The sequence below is a fragment of the Diadema setosum genome, chromosome 21 (assembly GCF_964275005.1).
Source record: "Diadema setosum chromosome 21, eeDiaSeto1, whole genome shotgun sequence".
Taxonomy (NCBI): domain Eukaryota; kingdom Metazoa; phylum Echinodermata; class Echinoidea; order Diadematoida; family Diadematidae; genus Diadema; species Diadema setosum.
In genome coordinates this window covers 15,067,529-15,090,743 of record NC_092705.1, presented here as the reverse complement: position 1 = coordinate 15,090,743, position 23,215 = coordinate 15,067,529, and the positions used below count along the sequence as shown (strand labels likewise).

Below are 23,215 nucleotides of genomic sequence, written 5' to 3'. Positions count from 1 at the left end.
GTTTGTGCGATCGCGATCGCAATCAACAAGATATTTGATATCGATAGCAAAAAAAATAATAAAAAAACATGGGGTCGGCAGAATTTTTAGGGTCGGGCGGGTTACGCCACTGCAACAATTTTTTTTTTTTTTGGCCTAATGGTTCAACTCATTTCTTCTGAAAAAAAAAAAATGCTATTGCATGTTTCTCCTTTTTTCCTTGTTACTGTAACACAATGAACTCTGTCTGACCCGGATATGCATTATAACCTAATATCCTTTTAACATATATCTGGGGAAGAATCAGAGAAAAATATTCCTGTCAGAAAAGGGGGGAAATCAGTGACATTTTACGTAGAAAACAAAGACATGTTACTCAAGCCACAAGAGGGTTGTGTGACAAACAGAACGTGATGGGTGGCCGAAGCATATCATGTTAGATGACTTATCAACATTCAAATTGCTATATAAACCTTTTTCATATCTATCTGATTTTAACTTTACTTTTGATGATCAATCTGTTTTTGTCTTGTTGTGTGCAACTAATTTACATCTCCTTATGGGCATTCATTTCCATTTTCATCATCCTGACTACTGACCCTAAGCCTCAAATATTGCTCACTTGACCTTTCAGAACATGATTATTTATCCATAAATCAGATAGCACTGACATCCTTTTGAAAAAATATGAAAAAGAAGCATTTTATAAACAGTAATGACGTGTAGACTCACAAGAGAGAACTACCTCAATGCTATCTTTGGCAACCTGTCAATTTTTCTTAAATCTAATTATCCACACTTCATACTAAGCAGGTGCTTTCTACATCATCAAGGTTTTGAGACAACGTGAAAGATTTTATGGACGATCCAATCAAATAGAGGAAGACCTCATTACGCTGTGGCTGTTGGTTTCCAACCAAATGACATCACAATTGACATTTAATAATGCCTGCAAAATAAGTGGGTAAATACATCCCCTGATATTGTTATATCCCCACATCATTGTCATATGGTCATATTTACCCAAGGCACAGTAATCAGTGAATGAATTGATCTCCCAGAAGGCCTTGTTATCATCACCACTCTGGCATTGTCAAGTACCATTTTGTACACCTCGGATAAAGGGGATTTAGTGGGTAAAACATCTTGATAAAGGAAGCAGGTGACAGATGGGATTTGATACCAGGATTTCCCTAGTGAGATGCCAAAACCTTATCCTCCATTACTGTTCTAAGCAACTCACAATAATCTTTATTGCAGCTCACATATGTGCTCTTATTTTCTTTCTTTTCTTTTCTTTTGCTGCTATGTGCTTGGAAATCACTTGTAGCACAGGAGCCAACCTCATGTTTTCCATCAACACATTGTCAGAGATTGTGATCTCTACCATAATCTACTGCCAGATATGGACAGAGACAAAAGAGGCATGACAAGATTTGGTACACGGCAAAATTACAATTGGATACCAAGAACTAAGGAAGATGAAAAAGAGAAAGGGAAGTGATTGAGGGAAGGGGAGTGATTGAGAGAAGGTGATGATCATGATGGTGATGATGACGATGATGACGATGATGGTGATGATGGTGATGATGGTGATGACGGCGACGATGGTGACGATGGTGATGATGGTGATGACGACGATGATGGTGATGACGAAGATGATGGTGATGATGATGATGATGATGAAAAAGAAGAAGACGAAAGTACAAAGAAGACACAAAGATGATGAAAAAGGATTAGAAGACAAAAAAAAAATAAAAAAAGGAAGAAGACACAGGCAAAATACAGTAGAGAAAGTGACAGAAGTAAGAGAAAAGCAAATTAAAAATAATGATGAAAAACATGGAAGAGTAAGTGAATGAGGAGAAAAAGTTTTTTAAGGAAAAAGAAATTATAAAAGAAAAAGAAAAGGAGATGAAGAAAAAGAAAAGTGAGAAGAGAGAGGATGCAAATAGAAGGAAATTGAGAAAAGGGAAGAGAAGGAAGAAGAAAGAAAAGAAGGAAGAAGAGGGGAGGAGGAAGAAGAGGAGGAAGAGGAAGAAGAGGAGGAATAGGAAGAGGAGGAAGAGGAAGAGGAGGAGGAGGAGAATGAAGAGGAGGAGGAGGAGGAGAAGGAGGAGGAGGAGGATGACACATACCTGTTTCTTTATGCCTGATACCTTCTTGGCACTACTTTCCTTCTCTTTCTGTATTTCACTTAGTCGCTTGCCTTCTGCGTTGATGTCTTTGAACACTTTCCTGTATTCTACACTCTGGGAAACATTACACAGGAAAAATGGAATATTTCATTGTGGAGATAACAATTGTGTATTTATGATTTATGCAATTGCACAATACATATAATCATACACCACCATGAAACTAAAAATGTCTGTTTACAAGCAAAAAAAATCCATATAGGATTGAACAGTAAACTACCCTTCTGGTTTTAAAGATATATATGTATGTGCAGATATGTTATTCAGAATGTAAACAAATATTTTACTTAAAGTACAAGCAATAGTGAATTGATGATTCAGTTCAATTGCAGCAGTGATACCTGAAATCATTACTGGTATCGGTTATAATTGCTTTAATTGTCTTCATTACGCCATGAAGACTTAGTGGTTTGAAAATCAACTTAAATACTGTTAAAAAAAAAATGTCATTCTTGTTAATCATTAATTGCATCGAGATCATTATTACAAATTTTGGCAGAAAATCACTGGGTTTGCCTGGTGAAAGAACATCTGTTGAATCCAGCTTTCAATTTGTGAATGCATTGTCGTGAATGCATTGTCCTGAATAGCCAGAAACACTGTATGTTAAGCAGAAAAAACAAAGAGGTGTTTTGGAGTGGTAATGAGTGTAACAGAGACACTTTCCTGTCAGTGAAACCATTAAAATATCAGTGGAAATTTACGGCTAGCCATTACTGTGTTTGCATCATTCAATATCAGGTTTTGATAGCCGTATCTATGTTAAGGTGAACTATGTATTGATATATTATGCATCCTTCACATTCATTCATGCATGTTGGTATGTACAGCTGTAGGCCTATGTATGCATACTGTACCTGTATGTGAAAGCTCATGTATGTAAGGTGTACAAGTATGTACATTTGTAAGAATGTATGTTCGGACTGCACCGTCATTCTGGGTCCAAAATTGCGGATATTTTCTTCTTTTTTATTAAAAGTCATGCCTGTACCATCAGTTCCATATTGTTACCCAATGACATTTACTTTTGGCATGGTATCCAGCATGATTTTGTAATTTTGTAAAATTTTGATGGTTCATACCATCACAAATACATAGGGGCCTGCACCATGTATATTTTGTATTTTTCGTTCGTTATTTTCCCTACCCCTCAGTGTAAGTTTGATATTACCATTTTGTGAAGTGCTGTGACACATGTTTACTCATTGTAATGTAAGAGAGCTACTGTTTACGTACAACTGTACCTATAGTGTATTGCATTGTATTGTGCAATCAATGTAAATTGCATGTACTCTGTTTGCAACTACAAATCATTATTGGACTCTAAACCTACTTTAAACTCTCAAACATTTGGTTAGATTTCTGAAAGACTTTGTTACATTCATTGCTTATATTATTTGATGCTATGAATAGAAAAAAAAAAAAGAAATCTTAACTCATTCAGGGGAGACTTCCCTTTTAATACTCACCTGATCAATGGCTTCTTGTGTTAACATTTGCTGAGCATAGTCCAGATCTGACCAGCAGGAGTAGAGGTTTGGTATACTTGCATTGCTTTCTGTGTACGACCATTTTAATAATGCTGTGGAGACTGTGTGGGGGAAAAAAAAAGAGAAACAGTATACAGTCATTAACAAATATGAAACCAAAATCAGAATTAGCGACATTGAATTTCATTCACTATGGCATTACTAATTACGTCTCAAAGGGCATCATGCATCATCTAATACCTATAAAATTGATTGCTCTTTATGTCAAGGTGTACATTACAAGATATGAAATGCACTAAGCTAGAGTTTCATGTGCAACTAATGGGCCCGTCACAACATTCAGATAATAGTACCTATAAAAGGACAAGTTCACCTTCGTAAACATGTGGATAGAGTGAATGCAGCAATATTAGTAGAACATATCAGTGAGAGTTTGAGGAAAATTGGACAATCCGTTGAAAAGTTACAAATTTTTGAAGTTTCTGCTCAGTCACTGCTGGATGAGAAGTCTACTACAGCTGATGATGTCACCTGTGTACAACAGTATAAGGAAAAATATAAGGAGAATTTCACAAAATGTGACTTTTTGAAAAAAGTGCACATTTCCTCAACTTGTCACTGATGTATGTTAAGGGTAATATTATTCCCCCTGCCTTCTGAAAGAGAGAGGTCAAGCATTCTCTTATTATGCGAGAAAAGTGAAGATATGTTGAATTTTCTTTATATTTTCTTTACATTGTATATCATTGTACGCATGTGACATCCAACAGTGACTGAGCAGAAACTTCAAAAATTCATAACTCTTCAACGGATTGTCCGATTTTCCTCAAACTCTCACGGATGTGTCCGAGTAATATTGCTGCATTCACTCAATCCACATGTCTATGAAGGTAAACTTGTCCTTTAAGTGCAACCAGCGCAGGTGATGGTGGCAGGGAAAGGAAGATGAATCCACTTAAAGACTATTCCCGAGTAACCTTGGGTAGGTGTCCATGGGAAATGCGTGTTAAAGCAAAATCTGTCCTCAATGGCCTTTTCATAAAACTTACAGTTTAAAAGGAGAACTGTCAAGTTATTTTAAAGGAAAGGTTTTGCTTTTTTATATTACAATTTAAAAACAAATGCCAATGAAATATAGCATGACTTTGACTTCTGTGAGGAAATAAAAAAAGAAGAAGAAATAATTGCTAGTGTTAACTGAATTTATCATGAATAAAACTGCATATGAATTCCTATACACAACACTTGTCTAATGGCAGTACTGACCAGCTACATTTAAATAATGTCCATGCACATATAGTTCCGACTGAATGCATGCAGGGGCCAGCGATACAACTTGTATCACTTGCATCGAGTGCTGCGTCATTACAGAGCATCAAAGAAAGACTGGCAACAGATTGCACACCGTCGCTTTTGTGGAGTTGCTTGAAGTTTTTGAGATGAAAATGGTTGTAATATATGTGGGGTATACATTCATGTAGCAGAAACAAAGTTCTTGCCCTGTGGTACCTTTAAAATATCTGACAAGTATTTTTGAGGTATTTTTGTGCAAATAAACTCAGTCTTCTCTTACTGAATTTACCATTAGTTCTGACAGGATTACTTATAGGACAAGTTCACTTTCGTATATATATATATATACAATGTACATAAGAATTGAGTGAATGCAGCAATACCAGCAGAACACTTCAGTGAAAGTTTGAGGAAAAATCAGACAATCTGTTCAAAAGTTACGAGTTTTTTAAAGTTTCTAGCGCAGTCACTACTGGATGAGTGACTACTATATTGTATGATGCCACATGCATAGAATGGTATAAGGAAAATACAAAGAGAATTCCACAAAATTTCATTTTTTTTTTTAAAGAATACACATTCCCTCAACTCATCACTGACATATACTGTATCAAGGATAATATCATTCCCTCTGCCTTTTGGAAAAGGCAAGTCAAGTACTCTTTTATTATTATGCGAGAAAAGTGAAAATATGATGAATTTTCTTTATGTTTCCTTTACACCATTTTATGAATATGACATCACAAGCTGTAGTAGACTTCTCATCTAGTGATGGCTGCCACTGAAACTTCAGAACTTCATAACTTTCTTTCTATATTCTACATATTTAATATATTATTTTCTTTCAATCCTTATGCATATGAAGGTGAACTTGTCCTTAAAGTCACTGTTTACCATTCGCAGATGAAACAAAAACCCAGCTTTAGTGCTTCAAAATAGTTCTGAAATGTGAGTTAGGGATAGAAACAACCAGTGTTAACCCGTTGACGACGGTTTGATTTTGCTACAACACGCATTTCCCATAGACACCTGCCCGAGTATACTCGGGACTCGTCCTCAACGGGTTAAAAAGTTAATCAGTAAATATAATCAATGTTCAGTAATATTGTAAAATATACAAAAACGTGAACAAGTTATGATAAGATTGTTTCTAGACTAAACCGTCTACAGTTATGGTTTAGTAAGAGAAGTAGCGATAGCTCTGTCCCAGAAACTTATATTCATTTGTTTGTGGAATGCCCTGTGGTTAAACCTATATGGGATCGGACTATAAATTTTATTAGTAAGAAGACAAATCAAGTTATGAACCCAACAGTTTTTGAAAAAATGTTTGGTTTTGAAAATGATAAATTTGTCACATTTCTGTTTCTTTTACTTAAATATTATATCTATGTTTGTAAATTTCAAAGTAAAAATCCATCTTTTGAAGGATACAAAACATATGTCGTTAGTATTAAAAATGTAGAATATGCTATTGCAAAAAAGAATAACAAATTACCTTTTCATTTTAAGAAATGGAGGTTTAAATTATAAATACTTCATTATGTAACATACATGTAGTTATTGTTTAATTTATGACTGAATTCAAAATGACTGCCAACAAGTAGCTTAAGTGGATATATTTTGTATTGCTGCTTAAAAATGTAAAAACAGTGTTTTTCTGGGGTGGGGGCTATGTTTTTGTTTGTTGTTGTTGTTTTTTCTTGTTTGTTGTTATGTTTTGTTTGTTCAATCATTCCGAATTGTTTGTGAATGCTGTAATTCACTTAATTCAATAAAACACATAAAAAAAAAGAGAAGTAGCGATATCTCCTAATATATCTTTAGCTTTATTGCAAAATGTTTATATGGTAGGATGTTTTGTAAACTGACCTACACATATGCATCAAATGTGATAACTCGAACACTTTTTAAATCACCATACTCCCAAATGTAAACAGCTACACTGTACCTTTAAAGGTAGGGAATCCCATTTGCATGCCTCAAATGAAGAGCTGTATAAATACAGTGGTATGTTGAAGAGAGTATCATTTTAGAAACTCCCATAAAGTATTGAAAGTGGAAGGTAACATTTAGTACATTTTTTTGACCGTTAGATTTTGAATTTCCACCAAGAATTTTTTCGGGGCTCACCGTAAATTCCAGTACATTACTAGGCTACCTTTGCAGACCCATGCACTGCATGTGTGTCCATCATGTATATTTTGTGAAGAAAGTTCATCAAAACTTACAAACATTTCTATATACATTCTTGCCACACACTCTGTATGTTATTACATCAGCTCTTATACTTTTAGATTTGTGTTTATAGATAAAAAAATACAGAAGACTGCAACAAAAAGGCTTAAGTGTGGCTGACACACAGAACTACTGAGTAGTTGAGTTTTGTGCATTATTCAAATTTTAGATAACTGTTGACTTCCAAATTTCTCAGCAGTGGCCTAAACAAGTCCCCTGAGGTTCATATTTAATGTTTTGCTGCATTTTGGGAGGTCTGTAAAAGGTATCCCCTACCTTTAAGGCTGTAAGATCCTGATCAGAAACTAGAGCACTATAAAGTGGGAAGTTTCCCAAAACAACAACAGCAACAACAAAAACACCATGCCAAACAATGAATCTGATGATTTTTGACAAATTATTAAAGTAACTCCTACTCATTCTTCACCTCCACATTGAAACTTTTCAGAAAGAGCTACAAATAGCAAGACAATATTCTGTGGCATAGCTGAAACAACAAACACACACACACACACACACACACACACAAACAAACAAACCCCTTATGGCCCTGTGGTATGCTGTTAATCTGAAAGAACAGTTACAGCTACTACATTCCTCTTCCCGGAGTCTTTGCCACCACATTCTAAATAGGCTGCTACCCACCAAAACCCTCTTTGTCACTTGTGGGGGATTTGAATAGGAGTGCTTTGTTGAGTTCCTTCTGTCACCTGTATAATCAACTTCTCTACACCATATACTCATTTGTAGTTATCCACCAATCCCAACCACCTTACAGAGACATACTCTACACTTGCAGTTTATTACATCTCGAATGTTTTCTTGTAAAGGCCTTGTACATGTACATGCACTGTCTATGAAGGCCACAATGAAATATGGTAAAGCAAGATGTTTTGGCAGTATGAAATTTTCGCAAATTGCCACTGGCATTCATTACACATAGTGTAGACAAGAATTTTGCACACATTTTAATTCTGAGAATCTTGGCTCTCACAAATTTTGTGAAATTAAATGGATGCAAACATATCTGGTTTTACATTGCCTTGCACAATACAGTGTAAAAAGAATGTGGACACTACTTGATGGGATTAACTTTAGTACTGATCCAATAACTGATCCAGACTTTTGCGTTTTAACTTCCCCCTTGCTCTGAGATCCAGAACCAATCCATGGCCAATATACACGTATGTGAAAGTACAAGAAAAGGTTTTTCTTTGCCTGGTTTTTATCATCCTTGTATCACCAAAGTCTGCAAGTTGAATTCTGCATGATCGCTGCAAATATATAATTTATTTTGCTCAACCTGCACATGAAAAAAGAAGGAAATAGGAATTGAAATTTAGGGTTTCTTCCATGGATGAGTCAAGGTTTACTCAAATATACATTGCAGGAAATAATGAGGAGCTATCACAGGAAAATATCCTCCCACTATTTTCAGTCCACAATATTTGTTTATGAAATCAGTCTTATTTTTTGTACTACTACTACTACTACTACTACTACTACTACTACTACTACTACTACTACTACTACTACTACTACTACTACTACTACTTGGTACTTGCTACATTGTACACACTACAACCACCACTACTACTACCACTGCCACTACAACCACATCTACTACAGTAGCTGCACAATATGAATATCATTTATTATCACCTCTACTAACTAGCAAAACTAGAACTGCAACTACATGTAAAACACTTCCTGTCCTTAAATTGTACCATTAATCACAGTGACACTGCTACTCCTCACATTAATACATCAAATAAAGATGACATCAATAATGCTTGAATGAATTAAATACAAAAACACTACATTTGGAAGGGTTCCCAGCAGAGAATGGAGTGGCCAACATTCGAAGTCAGAAATTAATAACAGACAGATATAACTGCTACAGACAGGCTTGGTTGCACCAGGGAGGTGAATCTCACCTCCCTGGTTGCACATGATTCCCTTATTCTTTCCGGTGACACAGAATCATTAGTCTACTACCAATCAGTATAAAGAGGCTCTGGTCCTGTGCATGTGGGAGTATAGGGCCTACATGTGTAGATAATCATTAATGACATCATGTCGGACATCCCCGTACCAAAGAGCTAACCACACTGATAAAAAAATTCCTGGAAGCCTGTTGAATGTAGGCCTACAGAATGAAATGAGGACAATCACTCTTCAAAGGTGGGTGTTGATTTGTCCCCATCTGATTGTTCATGAGCAGCTTTGATACAGAAAGGTATACGAGTGTGTATGCATGAATGCAACTTTCTTAGCCTCATGGTAGTATGTATGGTTCCATGGACATAAATTGCTCCTGTGACAATTGCTCCCATGAAATATCTGCACACTAAGACAAACATAAAACCTACACACAAACACAACCCTAACCCTAATCCTATAATCCTCACATCAACCCTATCACAACCTATGGAACCCTAACCCTACAACTGTACATCCTTGGAGAAAATAAGACCAGAGCAATTGTCACAGTTCACAGGAGCAAATTTTGCATCACTCTTGCATAGAATATTACGCAAATTCAACAATTTGAGTAAATTTTTTGTTTTTGATGTAAAATTTTAAGAATTTGACCTAGACCTTTGACTTTCACTCACAAGTTGATATGTCTATAGGCCTACAGCAGGGAGGTGGCTACAGCTTGCATCCACTCATACATACAAACGTACAGTACACAAAGTTTCATTTGGATACCTCAAACTATTATGTATACTGTCCACAGTAGTGATAGACACCAATTGATGGACAGATGGATGGACAGAAGGATGGACAGAAAGACGTTCTGATGGATGGACGGACAACCTGACACCACAATGCCATAATTTGGTGACACTTCATTTCAAAGGCATACACGTAAAAGACTGCATTGTGTAAATGTACACCAGGACGTCCTAATAAATCACTTTTAGTTTTGATTCATGGATAGCTGAGAGTAGATATTGTATGGAAGCACTGTGTCATCACAAATGCTGTATAAAAGTTTACTTGAAAAATTATACCCAATGCAGTCAAGTTCATATAAGAAAATCTAGGAGAATTCTACAAGTTGCAATGGAATTGCTATCAAACATTTAAAAAAAAAAGATAGAAATGATTTCCATTTTTATAAGCTTGTTTGTGTGGAGAGTTGTGTTAACCCATATCGGGCCAACGCACTTGTAAACAAACACCACAGTGGCCCAGCACCGTTTGCACACACACGCTGACAGGCAGACAACTCTCCAAACAATCGCTCTTCATTAGCAAACAGTTAACAAAACATAGACAAGTTATATATCATTTGAAAGAGGATAAAATTCCCTTTTAAACGATATATGACATGCTGCCATTCAATGCACAGTGCAGTCATAGCACTCGGCAAAAGTGAAGCACAGTCATCCAAAAGTTACGAAATCAATTTGTTTGTTTGCTTTCATTCATGGATTAAAAATAGCAAATGTTGTAATTTTACACATCCAGTACCGGTACCGGAAATGAAATGATAAGAGTGTCAGCTCTCTGGACATAAAAATATCATGACCATTGATACAATAATTGCAGGTTTATGTTTATATTTATGACGATGAAGCCATTGCAAGTGCACGGGAAATCCATAGTATAATGTGTGCATCCTATATAGTTTGTTGAAGCGAAACTTGTCACGATAGATACAGCTACAGCTTTTCAGGTTCGACTGAATTATACAATTATTGTACATACATGTGGGACTATTATCACAGTCGAATCATCGCCCTGCAAATGTCCAAACCTCCTCAAAAACGGCTTGTGCCGAAAGGGTGGGTTGGGTGGTGGCGCGTCGCGTTAATGGGAACACCACAATTCGTCCAAACTCCCCCCCCCCCCCCCCCGGTTTTGCCGAAAGGGTGCGTTGGGAGCGTTGGGTCGCGTCGCGTTGACTGGAACCCCACCCTTTGTCCAAAGCCCCCCCCCCGGTTTTGCCGAAAGGGTGCGTTGGTACTTTTTCTCATGTAATATTAAAAGACGAGTTTTGAATTTATACAAATGCGTATTTAACCTTCAAACAACCATTTCAAAGAGGCTATCGCCCGGATCGGTTTACACTCTATTACCACTTGGTCTACAGGCAGTTGGTCTAATAGACTGTTTCTTATCACTTGGTCTAATAACCAGTTGGTCTAGTCATCATTTCGTCCAATTACTGTTTGGTCTAATTATTATTTGGTTTAATTACTATTTGGTCTAAAGTCAATTCGTCTAATAATAGCCATTTGGTCTATTTTTGGTCTAACACCAATTTATATCATCAAATACCGATTTGGTCTATTATGAGTTGGTCTAATTCCATTTCGTCTAATCATCAAATGGTCTAAAATAAAACCAAATTTGTCCAATATATACTGCATACGCCATATATTTCGCGAGTCTAAATTTTCGCGAATCAGGAATTCCTGACGATTTCGCGAGTGGTTAAATTCGCGATCGTGGAGTCCTGTACTGAACGGAGAAGTGTACACGCGTACGTTACATTCACATCGGGATCCGAGTCAATATTTTCGCGTGTCTTTAATTTCGCGAATAGCACCTGACTCGCGAAATTCGCGAAAATAAAAACCTCGCGAAATATTTGGCGTATACAGTATTTGGTGTACACATCATTAATCTTGGTCTATTCCCCAGTTGGTCTAGCCTCTGTCTATCGTCATTTAGTCTACACCCATTTAGTCTAATAACCATTGAACTTATTGTCATTTGGTCTAATAGCCAGCCTCCTGGTCTAATCAGGTACCATTTGGTCCAATCATCGTTTCGTCTATATGACCAACTGGGCTATATTTTTTTTTTTTTTTTTTTTGGGGGGGGGGGCCCTTTTTCTACGACTACAGACTACCCTCTGACCCTGCATTGAGGGAGAAAACAGATGTTCATACACATGAAATAAGATTAGGGTACAGTTTAGGGTCCCTCGCCCCTCCCCCTGTTGCCAGGCCAGCACCCCCAGCAGCTGGACTATATATAGATAAGACACTGATTATCCACATGATCCATGCCCTGTAATGTAAAACAGAAACGGATATTAGACCAAATGGATGTTGGACCAAATGAACATTGGACGAAATATTAGATCCGGACGATAGCCTCTTTGAAATGGTTGTTTGAAGGTTAAATATAAATTCAAAACTCGTCTTTCAATAGTACATGAGAAAAAGTACCAACGCACCCTTTCGGCAAAACCGGGGGGGGGGGGGGGGGGGGCTTTGGACGAAGGGTGGGGTTCCAGTCAACGCGACGCGACCCAACGCTCCCAACGCACCCTTTCGGCAAAACTGGGGGGGGGGGGGCTTTGGACGAAGGGTGGCGTTCCCACTAACGCGACGCGCCACCACCCAACCCACCCATTCGGCACAAGCCCTCAAAAACTGCAGCAGAAAATCCAAAATCAAGCACTCCGTACAGCTGTATATAGTACCCACTGACGCTTCATGGTTATTCGCGTTATTCCATGTAAACACACATTTTTTCGATGATTTTTACGATCTTGTTGGCGTTCCACTGACAAAGCCTTCTTGAATTATCGCAGAAAGTGTAGCAAAGCATTCTGGGATATGTTGTCAAAGGTTACAAGCTGAAAGAACTTTGGAATGACGTCGTTTATATGTCATCTCATTCACTACGGGATAGTGCCTACGTGGCCCCTGCGGCGTTTGAACGAACTACGGAATATCCCGTAGTTGGCCCAATATGGGTTAATTATTCTAACGCATGTATACAAATGTACAAATGAAAATAAGCTCTGAAGACCAATGCTGTTTAACCTCTTTATGAACTTTGGATGCAAACAATTAGCAGGCTAATTGTCATGAATGGCCAGTATTTGGAGTATTTTCTGCCTGTTTCCAGGATGAGAGTCTTGGAATCAGGTGGCTCGTGGTTAACCATGTACCGGGTACCAAAGTCCATCTGGGATGAGTACTGGCCCTAAAGAGGGATCCACCAAAGATCAACATTTCATCTGTGTTTCAAATCTTGCCATGTTTGAAATAGAATGTTTCAATACTGTAAAACAAGGAATATGCGCATGTATTTTAATCATGCGAATTTCACGAGAGCCAGGATTCGCGAAATTAAAATGCACACAAAAGTTCTTGTCTACACTATTATTGAATGCCAAAGGCCTTTCCCGAAAATTTCACGCCGATAAAAAGACCATCTGCTCCAATTCACGAAAATTTCATGCTTTTACAGTATCCTCTATCAAAACGTGTTGGCAAAGCATTTGTAGCATTTATCATCATCTCTATCACAAGAGTCAGAGACAGGAAGGCCTTGTTACTGTACAGGCACCATTGCCCTGTTTGTCCCAAGGAACAGAGATCATGTAGTAGCCGTGGGTAGGTCCGAGAAATAGATGTGTTTCAAAACGACTTTGAGTTATCACCTCTACAGAAATGCCTTTCGAATTGTGGGGTTTTTTTTGGCCATTTGAGAAAGGCTTTTCTAAATCCAAAATCAAAACAGCTTTGCGTTCATCATCTGCCAAAATCTCCCTGAAAGTCATTTGGAATCGTTGGTTCTATGCCAGAAGCAGACACCCCATGACACACTAGTCACAATGTAGAGTAAGGAGGCCATTTAATGTACAGTCATGTTCAGATTGAGTGAAGTCTGAGCCCAACATTTTTAATGCCCATTCCCTATCTTCAACTACATGTACACTGACACTTCAGCTCAGCTCCATGCTTAGATCAAGGGGAAAAAAGTATGACCATTTCTTCACTGATACTGCTATTTCTCTTTACTGACTGAGTGATGACTTTGTGACAGAAAGTGAAACCCAAATATACAAGTGGATTGAGTGAAGGCAGCAATATCAACAGAGCACATCAGTGAAATCTGAGGAAGATCTGACAATCCAATCAAAAGTGTATTTTTGAGCTTCAGTGCTGCCATCGCTAGATGTGAAGCCTTAGCCCCACCGTTGGTACCGGACTTTCCTTAACACACTTTCTGTTTACACTTGTTTTTGCCAAAGTGGGCTAGCCCCACCGATAATCCCGTACTATCTGGCCCTGCAAAATAGCAGGGTTAACACCACAATTGCGGTGCCAAGCAAGCGAGTGTAAACGGAACGAAAAAATAATCCTGGGCTAAGCGACGGAGACGAAGTGCGACCCCCACTGACCAATTAGAAACGAGGTAATCAAGTGCTGCCGGTGCGTGCGTGTACTTGTACAGTGCACAGCGTATAATGAACATTCATGTGGTTTGGAAAGTACAGGACTAAGAAATACGAGTGTAAAAAGGTCAGTTTTCTCCTTAGCCCAGGACAAGAGCTTAGTACGGGATTTATTGGCGAGTGTCAAAAGCTGAAAAAATTGGTACTGGACTAACGATAGTCCTGGGTCAGAGAAAGTACGGGGTTAAGAAACACAAGTGTAAAAAGGGCTTTAGTGGAAATGCTGCTCACTCTCGGGTATTCACATTTGGCACTGAGACACAGGAAACACAAGTTTCAATTGCACCAATTAAACAGTAAGAGAGCTCACGTAGCGCTACAAAAGTGGGTAAAACAATATGATTTCCATATACAGATGAAGCAAATTTAAGTTTCAATATAGTATTAATTGTGAGGGGCAACTGTCAGGAGACCAAAGTTAAAGGAACATATCATGTGTGAACCAAAAAGGAGAAACTTCCTGTTTAAAGGGATTGTACAGTTTTGGATGAGACCTAATTTCAGGTTTCTAACATTTTTTGGTAAAATAATGAGAAACCCCTTATGAAATATGAAAGAGCACGTAATTCTATGAGGAATTCAACATTTTTTTTTTTGGTGAAAATTGGTTTTGAAATGGCTGAAATATCCAAAAAAGAGCAATTCTAATACAACTGTAAAGTGTGGGACCCACACTTTATTACAATCGCTTTGTTTTACTTTGTTTTTGGATGTTTCAGTCATTCCAAATCCAATTTTCATCAAATAAACTTTGAATTCCTCTTAAAATGGTATGCTCTGTACTATATCATAACTGTTTTCTTGGTATCTCACAAAAAGTTAAAAGCCCAATTCTCATCTCCACCAATACTGTACCATCCCTTTAATGACAGCAGTGAATGAAAATATTAGGATCTATGAAATGAGCACAATTGGACATGTTTAAAAGGGTCACGATCTTCTGAATGGCACATGGCTTTCTCCAGAGGAGCCTCTACAAGTCTCCCAGGTCATGTGACTGTGATGTCATCTAGGCATAATGGTACATTTATGTTTTCTGCATGAAATATAATTTAGCCTCAAACCAAGGCTCTACTTCATATTTTCTTGAAATGCTTTTTTTCCTGTTTGTTTTGGTTTTGGGTGTATGTTTGTGATTTAAGGATGATGCTGAAAATATAATATTTAAACATTGTAATAAATCCCTTAAGTTGCCAAAGAGCATCCCTTTCTTTTCAGATTTTAAAAAATAGTTGCATAGACCTATTGTGTGCTTGGCTGATTTGTATGTTACAATTGTGGTAAGTGATGTTACAGTCAAGTAACCAATCCTATAGTGAAGTTCCTGTAGCTTTCCGACCCGTTAATCGACATTCACTGTGTGCCGTTTTGCTATTAAAACAGACACAAGCTTGTTGCTATATGGCACCCAAAGATATTTCTCAGAATTACAAATGTAACTGTATCCCTTCCTGGTGAATATCCCTTCAGCGTAGAAGATAGTGATAACATACACAGGTGGGCAGTATGGAAGTAGGAAAAACAGGGTCTGCAAAAGGAGATAGACTGGCCCTATGACTAAATGTGATCGGGCTGGTGACAGACATCTTACTGAGTGAGCCTAGTCTTTCCAATTAGACACTTTTACAACTGTTGCACGGACATTTTTATGAACTCCTTCCAGTTATACTACACATTGGAATATTGATTTACAATTCAATGGAATCATGATATGCCCAATTCATCATGATATAGAAAGTAATACACTTATGGATATCGGTCCCACTGAAAGCTATCTGAACCAACGGGGCATGAAAAATAATGTGCCTCATTACCCACACACTCTATCATAATTTGCCCTACAATGTAGTTATAAGGTTCAATAATGGGCACAATGTTCAACTGATAAAGCTGGACTGCCTACAGTTTCCAGATGTTTCATTTCCACCATGACAATGCTCGCATGATTGCAAATTTTCTCTCATTCATTTCTTTAACGTCTGGCGTTACCCAAATTAAAGTTCATCTTTGAGAGCTTGGTCCAACATACATATTATGTAAGCTGCCCATGCAAGCACTCTTTAATAAACCACAGGGAAGAATGAAGGGGAGGGGCATCATAACTTCATCTTAATCCTAAATTCATGCAAATGAGAAGCATCCGACAGCATGTAATGTGCACATACAAAAAAATGAAATGATGTTTATGAGGAACTGAGGAAGACAATCATATGCGCAATCGATCAATACATCAGTGTATCATTTTAGTATGGTAGTGCATCTTTAAAGCTTGGAAGTAAGTGTGGGAGGTACAATGCACATGTACAAGGTACATTGGGGGTGTGAAAAAAACAGCAACAACCATTTTTTGGTTTCTCAGATTCTTATTAACTGTGGCCATTACTACAAGTTTTGAGTCTCTGTGCGACATCACAACTAGTACAATAAAAGCTAAATGATGCAGGACATATAGGCCTCTCTCAGTATTCCATGAAGACAAATTTGCTTAATTGATAAGCAATATCAGGAAGCATGTATGGATGATGATAATCACACACATAACCTGTACTATGTACACATACGCAAGATATCTGCAGAGCACAGTCATTTCTCAACTTGTCGTACATACATTGTACAAATGTATGTATAAAACTGCACTTGGGGTGCGAGCACTGAACAGTTACCGGTAAACGCTTTTCTCTTGTTAAATGTGAATTTCCTTGAACATCTCCCTTACTGTAGGCAACTATCTACTTGCTTCTAACTGTACCGGTATTAAAAAAAAAGGCAAAATACTAAAAGAAATAATCATACAATGTACACTGATATACATTGTACTTGCTCACAATAAATTATCAACTGGCATCAAAAGTTGACTGGAGTCATCTTGTTGGTTTCCTAACTTAGCAGCACAATTAATTTTGCAGACACACATGGGATAGGCACACAGAATTAATTTTGAAGAGCTGTGACATAGAAAAGCAGCTTAATGTTCCATGTAGCTCTCTGATACTCAAGAACTCTTTTCACAGTGCAAGAAAAATTCAGATGTGTGACAATTTTACCCTTTCACTGATAAATTGCGTTCGTCAAGAATGAACCTTGCCACCAAGCTAGTCTAGAACCATAGACTATAGTTCAGTGGGGAAGTAAGACAAGTCTTGCTAGATTAGGGGTAATCCCCTTCTCTGCTAACCAGCTGGTCTGACAGGGGAGGTACTCCCTGGCCTGGAGTGTCTCCCTTTCTACCTCAACACCTTAAACCTTTACAATGCTTGCTTACAAGGTGGCACATAAAACGTTCTATGTACCATAAAAGCAGTTATTTTCACACGCTCTGTATGTACAGATGCTTTTGCAAACGAGGAGGTCACAGACATTTTTGCGAGAGGTTGTTTTCACAATTTGACACCGATGCTGTCATTCACTACACTACTTTACTGTACATATATTTTTACTGTTATTTAACTCATGGCCCAACAGTGATTCATGAAATTTGCAAAACTAAACCTTAACAAAAATACAGCTTTTACAGTACCGGTAATCAAATTCTATCTTTAACTCCAAAAGATAAACATTGTGCACACTTAATAGTGCACAGTAAAACAATAAATCATCTATATATCATGCAGGCATTAAGAGCTTGCATTTTATTTAACCCTTGTTTGCTTTTTTATATGACTGACAGCTGAACTTTAGTCAAATCGGTATTTTTGGGTTGAACCTATGAGCTTCGACTTGTGAGACTTTGACTCAGGTAGACTTAAATTACTGTGGAGGTTCAAGAGATGGAGTCACACCCTCAACCCACTCAGTCTCTTTGCTCCCTCAAGCCATACTAACATGACAGAGGTGAGAATGATACACATGTCAACAACAACAACAACAACAACAAAAATCCAGATGGTTTTTTTTCCCATTCAGGTTTTTTTTTTTTTTCTTTTTCTGATGTACATGTATATTATGCCTGAAGTGGGTATCTCACTGGGATGATGAGTCATTTTGGAGTATTTTGAGAAAAATAATAAAAGTCAGAAAAACCGACTTTTATTTCAGAAGGATCCAGACATTTACTCGGTCTCAGGGAAAACTTGACCCTATTTCAGACAATTTACATGCAGTTCGTGATCGCCATATTCTACTGTATAATACCAAACGAGGCCTACAACTGTAACTGAACAGACACGAAAGTGCGTGCTAATCCTGTACAAAACAAATGGACAGCGCGCGGTCCTCGTGCCTATAAGCACATCACCTCAGTTGCTGAGACACGTTGTCTTTGAAGTTTTTGTTGTTGTTTATCAAGCGTCTTTGATTGTTTTTAGAGGTGCTTGATAGGCGCCCACTAAATTTGCATGCGCGCTAAAGAGGTTTTTTGATGCGCGCTTGTAACAACTCGGACCATTACTACGAGTAGCCAGAACGCGAAGCGCTAGTTTATACAGGCCGCTCCCATAGTACAACACTGTACAATCCAGAGGGACAACCAATACAACTCACCCCGCTGTCAAAGCAAGGTCGAGTTATCCCCGAGTCCGAGTTTAGCCTGACCCCGTTCGGGTAAGTTGTGAGACTGAACCTTTTGGTTAATATTTCGCATTTTCATTGTTATCCATCGAATATCTTGTTATTACAGTGTTATTCCGCACATTTCCTAGGCATACATTCACATTTGGGAGCGAAATTTGACAACTTTTGCAGGCGTACCAGAACTATGTTTTGGCTTTAACAACGTACTTAGGACAGGGGTGGAGCTTTCCTAAATATCTTCCTAAATTTTTTCCTAAGTGCATTCTAGAATACCAACTTCTTCCTAAGTCAAGAATTTGCATACTCCCGCCCACTTCCCAAGTTTCAGAAAAAACTTAGGAAGATTTTCAGAATACCACTTAGGAAAAAATCCCGACTTAGGATGAAATTTCTTCCTAGGAAGGATTTCAGAATACCACCCGTGGAGATTAATTTTTGTTCTCAAAAGGCGTGTCTTCATCAGCCCGAAGTTCAAACTAGCGGGACATTTTGTGGTCTTAGAAAATAGCCCGATAGATCGAATGTGCATCTTCATCAGCTCGAACAGCCTACTGCGGGAAATTAGTCCGAAAATTGACGCATGCGCACTTTGCATCATTACTCTGCCTAGCTCGCTGTTCGGAAGTGGATTTCCCGCTCAAAATCTCCTACAACACCGTATGTACAATACTGCAACCAGGGAGGTGAGCAGTACAGCAAATTCTCTCCAAAGGGATATTAATAACGCTACTCTTCTGTCCAGTGACACATCTTATATGAAATGAACGAATTGCAATGTTGAAACAAATCCAAAATACACACAATCTGCAAGAATGTTTAGCTAAGGTAGAGTGGACCAGAAGAAGAAGTTTACAAAAAACAGCTAGCATGCACGGAATCACCTCCCCGGTTTTAAAGATGTCAACAACAGTAGGCCTAGTACACACATGTGATCCTTTAAAGGGAAGGTAAACCCAAAGAACAATGTGGATTGAGTGAAAGCAGCAACATTAGTAGAACACATCAGTGAAAGTTTGAGGAAAATCGGACAATCAATGCAAAAGTTATGAATTTTTAAAGTTTTGGTGTTGGAACCGCTGGATGAGGAGACTACTAGAGGATATGACGTATGAGTGGACAACAATACAAAGAAAATATAAAGGAAATTCAACAAAAATTCACTTTTCTAGAATTATGAAAGAGCAATGGACCAACCGCTTTCAGAAAGCAGGGGGAATAATTGCTACCCTTAACATATGTCAATATCAAGTTGATGGAATTTGTAATTTTCATGAAAAATGGATTTTTGCAGAATTTTCTTTATATTCTCTTGGTATTGGTGTCCACTCATACGTCATAACCTCTAGTAGTCTCCTCATCCAGCGGTTCCAACATCAAGACTTTAAAAATTCATAACTTTTGCATCGATTGTCCGATTTTCCTCAAACTTTCACTGATGTGTTCTACTACTGCTGCTGCTTTCACTCAGTCGACATTGCTCTTGGGGTTTATCTTCCCTTTAATACAGCGTGAGTGTATGCACTATACACAATCACTAGCTTGTACATGCGCTTTCAATAGCCAGCTGGCTAACCAGAAGCGTGGAGGGATCGAGAAAATTTCAGGCTGATGGAGACGCACCCAAAATAGCGCGCTATTTCACGAATTAGCGCTCTAGTTCACGAACTAGATCAAGATTTTGGGGGAAATTTTCCCGATCAAATACCGCGCTATTTGCGTCTTCACTACACAGATAGCGCACTATTTTGACATCGGACTAGTTTGGTAACCGCAAGATAGCGCGCTATTTTGAAACTTCGGGCTGATGAAGACACGCCTAAAGACTCCAAGACTTTTCTGTGACCCTGCCATGACCCATGGTAACCTACTCCTGACAATGTAGTGACATCGCAGAGATGTCTCTGAGGCTGTGAAGACGTCTCAGAGAGGTGATGACAACATCCCTGCAACATCCAGGTGATTCAATACATGTAAGTTGTCACCTTTTTGGAGACGTCTCGAAAGTTGCCCTCGAGTCACTTTCTTGGTGAGACCGCAAGCTTTTTTTCAGTCTTTCAAGTGGCATGAGTAGCAGCGGTTGCAGTGACTTCTCCAGTAAATTCATAGACATTGCAGTCTCTCAATTCATTCATGATTTGCTGGGTTCATGCTTTGCTGGGTTCATGCTGTTTCCTGACTATGGCTAGTCACCTATAGATACTGTATGTACCAGTTGTCATGTGAACCATTTTGTCATTGAGCATGTGCAATGGACTGCTTCATCAGATTACACACCACTCTTTTAAAAGGGAAGTGAAGTGGAATCTTACACTTGCTTGAGCTATATGACTGTCTCACTCACGGAAGCTTCATTCTATGTTCCACAACACATCTGAAGGACAGAGTATTTTGCCTCTTTCTAGCTTGAGGGGACAGAATTACAACAGGCAAAGTTGTTCACTGCATGTCTCCCAGTTCATAACTGTTGAATGCTGTGAGATACCAAGCAAATAAGTCTTGTAACATTTTGCACTAAAATAAGATATTCTTCAGCTCTACTGAATCAGAGTGTGGAACAGAAGCTAACAGCCAGGGCTGCACACTAATCCATTTTTTCTTCTGGTCCAACCTGTCCCTGTTGGACCAGTATAATACCCATTTTTTGCAATTTTTTGCTGGTCCAAACCTAAAATTGACTAGTCTGGATCTGGATTTAGATCTGGCTTGTCCTGTTCTTCTTCTTTTTTTTTTTTGGTCTTGCCTCGACAATCTCTTTATTTCTTCCAGCCATGTCAGACCAGTAAATTTGGCAATTCCTGAAAGTCATTGACCAAAGAGTGATTTTTATCAGTTTGGGACTGTCCGACCAGTGCCAGTGTTTAAGTTGCTAATATTTTAGCCCTTTTAGCTTCGCAAATTTCACCCAGGTGCACCCGAGTAAAGTGTTGGGTGGCTTTTCAAAAATGTTACCCTAAAACCTTCCCTGGCAAACTCCTGAGTGCCCCAGGAAGTCCTGGGTAACAGTAAAATGTAAAATGTATCCCAGGTGATAAACAAAGGCCGTATCGTATTCTTGAGGGCTGTTTCACTCACATGCCATAGCATACTTGAACTACAGAAGAGCACACAAAAGAAATTCAACAAGGAGCTCATTTGCTACAGCGTGTGTAGTTTGAAAGTAATTCTTGTCGGGTGTTTCACATTTGACTCCGTGTTGAATCTCGTGGGAGATCCCCTGAGTGATAAGTGTGAAATGGGAACCATATAGAAAGTAAACATAAGAACTGGGTGCAAAAAAAAAAAAGTGATTGATGTAATCATTGTATAATCAAGAATATGACTGAGACTTCAAATATGACACTTACCTGACAGTCCTTTTTAATTCCCTAACTTTGCATAAGGACACAATGTCCATTCAGAAGTGTTCTTTCACCCACCATAAGGAAGCGAAAATTTCCAGTTGAATACTAGAACTTGCTGTCACTCAGACTCCAATTTAACACATACACACACACACACACACACACACACACACACACACTTAATACTGTACGAGCTGAAATTTTCGCGTACAGATATTTGCGCGAATTGCTACTTGGAGGACATTTGCGCGTGTTGTTAATTTTGCGGTTGCGACAGTCTAACTGAACGTAACTATTTGCGCGTTGTTATTTTCGCGTGTTGTTATTTTCGCGGTTCAAAGGCGATTCGCGAAATTCGCGAAAATAAAACCACCGCAAAAATTTCAGCTCGTACAGTACTCTAAGAGCAATGACAACAATGAAGATCCCAATTTCAAGATCATCATCCTAAAATGTCCTTGGCTCTTAATCAAATTTACCTGGGCCCCGTTGCAAGAAAGTTGCCATCAATTGCAAATAATTGCTGATTTTGAAACAACCATTCTGATTGGCTCAGGGTCTGCCCTATTAAGAAGACATGCACGCAACAATGATTTTGATTGGCCAGTGACAATCAGTTGCAAGTTGCTTTTAAACGCAAAGTTTCTAGCAACGGGGCCCTGATACCTCCTTTGCTCTTTATATCTCTTAGATGTATAGAGGGATTGTCCAAGCTCCTATCAGGTCTCGTATGAATCACTAATCCACCAGTGCATGGCGGGAACTGACTCTTCTTGTCCACCTAATCCCTGGACTTGGCTTAAGCTAGTCTCCAACAAAGAGACCCTTCTCTGCTGACCACTCTGATTAATATTGAAGACAGGCCCTTTTGAGCCCAGGGTGTGACCGCTCTCTCTTACAAGGGGTTTCCCTGATCCTCTGATCTATTTAGATATCAACAGACGAGTTTGA

The 23,215-nt window shown here is 38.5% G+C and overlaps 1 protein-coding gene across 1 annotated transcript in view; it reads right to left on the bottom strand.

Moving 5' to 3' along the window:
• Positions 1-23,215, bottom strand: part of LOC140244348 (uncharacterized) — a 60,914-nt gene that overhangs the window by 22,896 nt on the left and 14,803 nt on the right. The window contains exons 3-4 of the mRNA XM_072323990.1: positions 3,647-3,768; positions 2,118-2,231 (exon numbers count right to left, since the gene is read on the bottom strand). Of these exons, the coding sequence (XP_072180091.1) occupies positions 2,118-2,231; positions 3,647-3,768 (236 nt within the window). The remainder of the gene's footprint in view (positions 1-2,117; positions 2,232-3,646; positions 3,769-23,215) is intronic.